Genomic DNA, 9356 nt, shown 5'->3' on the forward strand with positions numbered 1-9356 from the left:
TTTGTCTGATCCACACTCCGGAGCAGAAGGTGGCGGTAATGTACCAATAAGATGGATGCCAACCGCCGTAAAACCAGAAGAAGAAGAAGAAGTATGTTTCTTTAATGGAGGGCGGGTTTTTTGTGTGACTGAGACATCCAGTGGGCGGGCTCTCTCTGACAGGAGGAAGAAGGCTTGTGACGGGCAGCCGGGATCCAAACCTTCAAAAGCCGGCTGTTCTTTTTGCTACTTCCTATTACAAAACACAAGGAATCCATGGCTACCAAAGGGATGACTCTCTGCAATGTCTGCTGTCTGCTTATTTACGTTATCACGGCGGTGCTTGCTGGGTAAGTATCGTGCTTGGACGTACAGTTTGAACAGCATCGCCAGGTGGTACACATGTTTCACTGTGATTGGTCCAGACCAGGTCTCACGTGTGTGGAGTGGACCAGAGCAGGTTCACACACACAGAGCTAGCGTGCTAATAAGAGTTTTCTTTGTGTTTTGTTGTTTTCTAGCTTCGTGCTTATATACAGGACTTTAACGGCTGTTTTTTTTGAATGGCAAACTAGCTTAGTTAGCCAGGAGCTAGCCTTCATAGCTGCTAAGCTATACCCGGCTTCCTCCTAGCTAGCTAGTTTACTGTTTATCATCATAATTCAGCCTGTAAACAACAGTGCTATGTCACTACAGCCTTGTCGTGTAACGTACATTTTTCTCTCTGTGTGTCGTCCCTTGTTACCCCCCCCCCCCCCCCCGTAGACGAGATTTCTACCAGATCTTGGGGGTGACTAAGAGTGCATCAATCAGGGACATCAAGAAGGCCTACAGAAAGCTAGCTCTCCAGTTACACCCCGACAGAAACCAAGACGACCCGAAAGCTCCAGACAAATTTGCAGACTTGGGAGCAGCTTATGAGGTGATACAAAAGTCTCTTTTGTACGCTAGCTATTTGGTTTGTTGTTGGAAAACAGCACGGCCACTGTGATTGGTCGACTAGACCGTGTGGCCGCATCTGATTGGCTGTGACGAAGCACAGCTGGCAGACAGGAAAGCCAGACGTGGAAAATGGGAGGGGACTCAGATAAGATCTGCAGGTGTTTCTTCTAACAAATGTTCACATTGCTCTTGAAATAACTAACTGTGATTAGTCAGTATGATCTGATATGCAGGAAGTGGACACAATATTACACAAACACATGTATAGTATGACACAATTAAGTATAGCAATGTGCCACTTCTTATCCACATCTATATACCGTATCTGTGTATTTTGTCTATTTATTTATATTTTGTACTTTCACCTTTATCACTATTGTTACATTGGCACTCTTTCCTACTCTGTACTGCAACTGCTGCTCCCTTCAGGATAAATATACTTCAATCTTATTTAACCCTGTTATGCAAATAGTACTGCTTTTGTGAATATTAAGGTGTTTGAGGTACAATTTGTTCGTTCTGTGACTGACAGGTTGCTTGTTTTTTAGGTGCTCTCAGATGAGGAGAAAAGGAAACAGTACGACGCGTACGGAGAAGATGGACTCAAAGAGGGTCACCACAGCTCACACAACGACATCTTCTCCAGGTTGGTTTCTGGAGCTCAGATTCTTTTTTACAGTCACATTCACCATGTTTTAATAACAAAACTGTTAACATTGTGTGCCATGGATTATCGAGAGTATTGGGTTACACTGACTCTGTGTCAGTGTGACAATGTTGCTGCTGATTTATGTTACTTTTTATTACATTTTTCAATCTTTAGACATAAATTCAACCAAACCTAGATGGAGATACAGATACCACTTGTGATTAGGATGAATCAACCCTTCAGGGAAATTGATTTACAAGATTAACATAATTTATATTTGCTGAAAACGTGCTACAAATAAACCTTGATTTCAAATGTGCTGGCAGAAGCCGAGTGTTATTAATTTGGAATGATGCTAAATCAAATCACAGATTAAATTGTGTTTTTGTGTATATGTCTATACTTTGCCCTCCTCCTGTAGCTTCTTTGGTGACTTTGGGTTCATGTTTGGAGGCAATCGGCAGCAACAGGACAGGAACATCCCCAGAGGAAATGACATCATACTAGACCTGGAGGTCATGCTTGAAGAGGTGTACTCTGGGAACTTTGTCGAGGTGAGGGGGAAATCCTGAATCAACAACCTGCACTTATTAATCATATTAAGTCGACTGTGTCACAATTGAGGTTTTGATTCGACACGCATTGACATCATTTAAGTTCTGTCACACTGCAAAAATGTGCTGATTCAACGTCTGCTTTGTCGCGCAGGTTGTTCGTAACAAGCCTATAGCGAAAGAAGCCCCCGGCAAGAGGAAGTGTAACTGCAGACAGGAGATGAGGACGACGCAGCTCGGACCCGGCCGCTTCCAGATGACTCAGGAGATGGTGTGCGACGAGTGTCCCAATGTGATGTAAGTCATTGCTGGTGGTCAAACTCCTGTTCATTACAACCCAGACTTGACCATGGCAACGGATTTATCTACGGTGCTTGACTATAAGGGTCCTTCTGGTTCCCAATAGCTGATGAAAACCTCAAATCTACCCCAACTCTGAACAAAATGGTGCAGGACACAGAAGCACAAAGTCCCACTGTAGCTGGCATTGTATTCTATTTGTATAGCTAGGTGTACTAAATAAATAGAAACTGAGGTGTGATTACATTTGGTAAAAATGTTGTACACGCATATTATCACAGCACTTGTTTTATTTACTATGTACTCTTCACCACAGGCTGGTAAATGAAGAGAGAACCTTGGAGGTAGAAATTGAACAAGGAGTCCGAGATGAAATGGAGTACCCTTTCATTGGAGAAGGTAAATCTACGCAAAGCTTATATTATATATATATATATATATATATATATATAGATCAACAGTTTTTAAAAATATTACCTGTTATTAACGTCTTTATTCGTGACCACAGGGGAACCTCACATCGACGGCGAACCGGGAGATCTACGCTTCCGCATTAAAGTGCTAAAGTACGAACAGGCTGTGTTTATTGATTCTGTGATTTGCAACACAAATGAAGAATATTAGGCAAACGGTAACATGATGCTTTTTCTTTTTAGACATCCTGTGTTTGAGCGCAGAGGAGATGACCTGTACACAAACGTCACCATCTCCCTGGTGGAGGCACTGGTGGGCTTTGAGATGGACATCGAACATTTGGACGGACACAAGGTTCTGTACATACCTGGTATCATTTTCTTATTCGCTGTCGCTCTATTAGAGCCTGGCAATGTAAAGTTGGTGAACAACTAAAAAAAGAGGTGTATGTGAATTTGCACATACTTGAGTCGTTGCATCCGTCTTTGCCTCACAGGTCCATATAGTGAGGGATAAGATCACAAAGCCCGGTGCTCGAATGTGGAAGAAGGGAGAAGGCCTGCCAAACTTTGACAACATCAACATCCGAGGCTCCCTCATCATCTCCTTCGATGTGGAGTTTCCTCAGACGCAGCTCGACGACCATCAGAAAGATGGTGAGGATGAAGGTTCAGGGACGAGTTTGGACATCTGTCCTGGAAGGATCAGTGTTGGGAGAAAAGTTACTTTATTTCACATCAGAATCGCAGCACATTTCTGTAGCTTGGCTGATGTTTGAAAATGTGTATACATGTTTTCGATATGCTGCTGTTAACAGTGATCGTTCTGCTGTTGCAGGTATCCGGGGTCTTCTGAAGCAGGGCTCTCTGCAGAAGGTTTATAACGGACTCCAAGGATTCTAGCACACCAACACACACAGCTTGGACTGAGTTATCTGTCTCTCTCTCTCACACACCCCCCCACACACACACACACACACATCTTCAATCAACATGACTTCTGATTCTGGCCAGGGTGTATTTATTATTTTCATATTGTTCTCAGGGTGGTTTGAACCCAATTTGTTTTTAATGCTCTACATTTTGACAGCAGTGGCCCAATTGCAGGTGTTTTATTTGAAGTGTATAAATGGAAAGGATGCCTCATCTTTGTTTTGCTTTTTTTGTCCCCAAATTATATTCCAATAAGGCCTTTTCTTTTTGTTTATTTTAAAAAGCTAAATCCCTTATTTCTCTCTGAGTGAACTTAATCTACTAATGTGTCAGTCGATGTACCGTTCTGTGTACATCTGCTGAAGAAGAAAAGCTCTTAATAACTTTTGAACAACTTTCACCCTGTGCAAGACATATTTTCATTTGTTTTTATTAGTTTGACGAGTGTACCAGCGTCACCTTTTTGACTGACGAAACATTTTATTTTTGTTCTGGTTCAATAATACTTTGTAAATAGGGAAGTACGATCTGTTTGTTGTGTTTTAGTTATTCTAATTTATGTTGGCTCTTACTTGTCTGTTTGCAACGGAAGAACTGTCCGCAATGCACAACCCCCACGTTCACTGTGACCAGAGTTGACCTCTTAAATGAAACAGACTTTTTTGTTTTTTTGTTTTTGGGAGGAATGAGGTGAACGTCCTCCAGCGCCACAGCGAACATTTAGTTTAACACACCTGTTTGGGCTGAACACATTTAAATCAAAGGGACCTCACACCATAGAGACTCAGCATCACTGGTGCTGTTCCTCCTCACTGGCAACCGTTTGGTTCACAACACGGTTTTAGGATTTTGCTTCCCTCTGTCTTTACTGCCGACTGCAACGCTGCCTCCCGATGTTATGAGAGTGTCATGCCCTTAGCGGGGGATGATGTACTAACTGACGATTATAAATAAAGATTTCTACAAATTCTGATGAGATGTCATACCCCGGATTCACCAGCAGATGACATCAGAGTCCAGTCATTGGTCATTAGTGAGGAACCATGACCTCCAAGCTGAGTCAGGTAGCACATCCTGAAGTGACCAAAATAATCAAAAAATCCCTCAATACGAGAGTGGTTTCTTACGGTTTCATTGGTTTTGGGGAACAAATAGATTTCTGATTTAAAGAACATTACCTGTATCACTAATAATATGCCAATCAACAGGCTACAGATTTGTCGAATTGTTTCCAATTTGTTTAATTATGATTTAGATTTAAGGATTTGTAACAATCAGTAAATGTAAGGTTTCCTGAGACACAACATTCAAAGCACCATTTTTTTTAAACTAGTGCCGGAGCAGATGTATGAGGGAAATGACTTACTACAAGCTGAAAACCTGCATCGGTTTATGCTCATGTAAATTTGTTTGTTAGGACGAATTTCGTTGTTAGACCTTGAAAGTGAACAGTTTTGTGAGGGTGGAGACATTTTACCTGGTAAGGGTTTAGGCGGGAGATAATGATGGTTCAACCTGCATTCACAGATTTGTTTTTGTCCACCTGGGGACACTACAATAAGCTGTAAACACACACGTGGCACATTATCACCTTATAGAGCTTCAGCTAAATGCCTATTTACACATCTAGCAGAAGCAGAACAAAATGTTTCTGGCTACCTGACAACCATTTTACTGCATGTGAGCGTGCCCCACCAGCTAGCTAGCGCATGGCCGCCGCTCTGCACTGCTCTCATATGGAGGTTTCAGCGGATAACACTGTTGTTTGCACTGTTTGTGTTGTTAGCACCGTTAGCCGCTAGCCACTGGCTCAACTGTCGCCATGTTGAGAACCTTTTCGAGGCTGTATGCTCCGAATTTAGAATCTAGCACCTTTAAATATTCCACTATATTCACCCGCTAGTTGATAACGTTGTCCGGCGGTTATCAGCTTTTTTTGCTGCTGCCATTTGCAGAAAGCAGTGAACTGAGACAAAAAAGTGGACCACAACTCTAAAGCACTCCATAGAGAGGAACCCCAAATAACTCTGTGGATTTGACATTTTTCCCAATTCTTCAACTCGTAGTCTTCTTCAGCCAAAAAGCTCAGATAAAGCCACTGTCAGCTACCCAGCACCAAACGGTTCGTTGGTGAACATGTCAGAACGTTTGGCATTGTAAAATATGAATGAATGCATCTTTAAGGTTGGGAGCTATCGTGCATTATGTGTAGGTGTACTAACCTGTGACCCCTCAGTAGTTTTATTTCTCCGTCAGTTTTACAGTAACGGCTGCCATCTGAACACAAGTGGCTCAGTGTCACAGACCCACACACACCTTGTGGGTGGAGGAGTCTGTCTGCATGGGTGGAGCAGGGGATGTCCACAGAAACATTCATGATGGTACGTTTATGGTGTACACATCTGCCCACCAGTGTTCATGTCACAGACTCTGTGTGTGTGTGTAACAATCTCCCACAATAGATCATGCATGTGTGCGTATCGTACATACAACATGTGCTTATGAATGTGTGTGTATTGCATGTGTGTTTCTATGCGTGCATTCGTGTGTGTGGCCGGTCTGTGTATAATGAACTCCCACAGAGATAGCAGGGCTGTGGTGAAGGGAGTTTCCTCCCCGGGCCCACCACAACATCCCGGAGTCATTTGCAAGACTGAAGAGACTCCAGAGAGCGGAGATGCTTTGTGATCCAGCTCAGATAACACATCTCACTGTTTCACCTCACAGTCGTTACGTCCTGATAGGACCGGGGACAGTCGGACCTTTTTAAAGGCCGCAGTAGCACACAAAGTTCAAGTCTGTGCAGGAGCCGGATCCGCCAGACTGCTGCAATTCCTATTTTACACAAAACAGCTCACATTTCCAATTTTAGGATCCAGCACCTGAACAAAATGTCCATGTTGTCTGTTCAGCCTGTGGATCGGTGAGAAACTCCATGAGCGGTGACTGTGTGTGACCCTCTCTGTGAGATGCGGCTCTGAGGAGAGAGGCCAGGGTGAGTTATGTCGGGGATTTTACCAGTCGTCCACAAATAATATCTTTTACACTTGTAATTACAAATTGCAGAGCACATGAGGGCAGTATTGCCTCTTCAATCAAATCCCTCTCTAAATCACTTTTTATTACCCGCAACACTCACCAGAGTAGCATGAGTGTGTAGTATGAGTGTGTGTGTGCGTGCAAGAGTACGCCTGCACTTGCCAGTTGTTGATGCAGATAAGCACAGGGATCACACTTGACCCTGAGAGTAATGACTTATAAGCGTAGCTGCAGGGTTAAGAGAGGCGCAGGCTAAAGGAGGGCTAATTGAGCAATGTGTGTGTGTGTGTGTGTGTGTGTGTGTGTGTTGGCGGCGCCAATGGGTGTTTTGACCTGCTCTGACTCGGCAGTGTGCTCGGTTAATGGTGCCTGACCTGTCAAATGCAGGGTTTGTAAAGAGTACAGATCCCAAAACAACACCAGAGCATTTCTCAGAGCGGAACATGGAAATGATACATTTGTTTTCCCTCAACAATTGTCATATTCCGACAACAGTTTGTTGTCTTATTATAATATATCACAACACAAAGTCAAATAGGCAGAAGTCTGCAGAATGAATGAGCTGACGTATTATTTGTCAGCCTGTGCAGCAAAATAAATTAAATATTTCTCGGCCACATGTGACTTTTTACCGTTTGGTTCTATATATTCCATTATTCCAAACTAAATTATCTTTCCATTTCTCCAAGAAAACAAATATCCAATCATTAGATGTTTCTTTCCACACTCAGGTGGTTGAGTAACAACATAAGAACACTGAGAATAAGCCTTTATTCGGGAGATAGGATGTTGGAAATGTCGCCTCCTCCTCTTTCAGGCCACTGCAGAGTGGATGAACTCAAACCAGTCATCTCATGTGACATGTTTTCAGTGTGTGTGTGTGTAGTTATCAATGCCGTGAAGCACATACACATACCAAGAAGTCTGTGGAGGACAGTGGGAGAGGGGGGGGGGGGGCTCTGCCCGAAATAAGAAATGTTGACGGACAAAGCCTGCAATTTGTGGGATCTGAGCATAAAGCAAACAAAGGGCAGCTTTTGTAAGGAATAATGCATGTCAGCCGTATCCTTATGCCGCCACGGCTTTGAACACTGCTGGGGACGTCCATTGCTCCACTGTGTATGTCGTGTTGCCATATTAAAGCCAGTCATCTCAGAGGGAAAAGCCTCAACTATTCAACAATTGAATGGCGGGGCTCTCATTATGGCCAATGTGGGCAGGAAAAAGTGGCTTTGGGGGTTTTCAATTCAGCGACTTAAAGCCCTCCTGTTAGCTCGGGACGCGCTGCTGTTTATCCCAATGCCTTTCTGGGGGCTAAACATAGTCAACTGTCATTATCTCTCTCTCTCTCTCTCTCTCTGTCCTCCCCGTCACCAACATTTATTTATTTCTCTCCCAATTTTGTCATCTAATGACCCGTGTTGTGTTGCTGTTTGAAGGGGGCCGATGGCTCTCCGGTCTCCCACATCCTGAGGAAGAGAAGAGGAGGGGTTTGGCTGGGATGCTGGAGGGCGAGCGCAGGCCAAACAGTGCTGCAGACCACCGATATGGATGAAAGCCACGAGTGTACGGACGGCATTCCCGCACGCAACATAAAGCCGAAGGGAGCAGCTTGTAGATGCCTTAGGCTGTATGTTACTGTATATGTGTGCCCTCCAGTAATCCCTCATCAAAGAACCGCCTTCATAGATGTCCTAAAAGCATTTTTTATTCAGCGCCCCTCTGTGTCAGGGGCCTGGACGGTTGGCAGAGCAGCTTCCCAGCAGCTCCACATGAATAGAGCCATATTAGAAAAAGAGGCACAGTATATGAAATGATGTGAATATGTATTAGCAGGGGGGGGTACATGGAGTGCAGAGGAGACAGCCAGAGAGGTGAAAGCAGGCTTTGTGTGAGCAGAGCCCTCTGGTGGACCCTCCCCTCGGAGCGGGGTTGCCCGGGCCCTGTGGTGGCGGATCACAGTTAATAACTGTGCGGTGGGCTGTCAGAGGCACTTAGCCTGACGCTGGGCAGGCCGGGTCCAGGCCCGGGCCCGGCCCGCATACACCGCCCGGACCAAAGGTCTCAGCCGTGAAGCAGAAGAGACAGCGAAAGGAGGTGGAGGACTCATACATTGGGGAAGAAAGGTTGGAGAGGATGATCGCATGAATGAGACGACGACACAAATACGACTATTATAGCGCGTGAAGCAAAGTCTAATAGGCATGAAGAGGGTAAATAACTGGGACAAGGCTGGGATTTGCACACTGAGCTCAGGTGTCCTCCCTTAAGAATTCTGTGCCAACTTTAATGCAGATCGAGAGCTCAATCCAGCATCAAGCATTACGGACGGGGCTCTTTTTTAACGCATTACTCACACGGCAATAAGAACAGCTCCTCCTGAATGAGAATCACTCCACATCAGTTTGGTGTTGTCCAAAGTGATCGTGTTTTTAGTGCAAACTTCCCTCTTTGTGCCACTATCGCTCCTCTGCAGCTCAGCAAGAAATCACTTTCTGTAAAACACAAATCATTTTGAACTTTGAAATGCATTTTTACATTTTTGTC

The 9356-nt window shown here is 44.3% G+C and overlaps 1 protein-coding gene across 1 annotated transcript; it reads left to right on the forward strand.

Annotated features, from left to right (window-relative positions):
- Positions 1-169: 169 nt before the first annotated feature.
- Positions 170-4743, forward strand: dnajb11 (DnaJ heat shock protein family (Hsp40) member B11). Its single transcript, XM_079277729.1, has 10 exons — positions 170-329; positions 745-901; positions 1470-1567; positions 1992-2124; positions 2279-2421; positions 2741-2823; positions 2933-2990; positions 3081-3192; positions 3335-3494; positions 3676-4743. Exons 1-10 carry the CDS (start codon positions 256-258, stop codon positions 3738-3740), a joined length of 1083 nt encoding a protein of 360 aa, XP_079133855.1. The 5' UTR covers positions 170-255; the 3' UTR covers positions 3741-4743.
- The last annotated feature ends 4613 nt before the right edge of the window (positions 4744-9356 follow it).

The sequence above is a fragment of the Melanostigma gelatinosum genome (genome assembly GCF_949748355.1).
Source record: "Melanostigma gelatinosum genome assembly, chromosome: 10".
Classification (NCBI taxonomy): Eukaryota; Metazoa; Chordata; class Actinopteri; order Perciformes; family Zoarcidae; genus Melanostigma; species Melanostigma gelatinosum.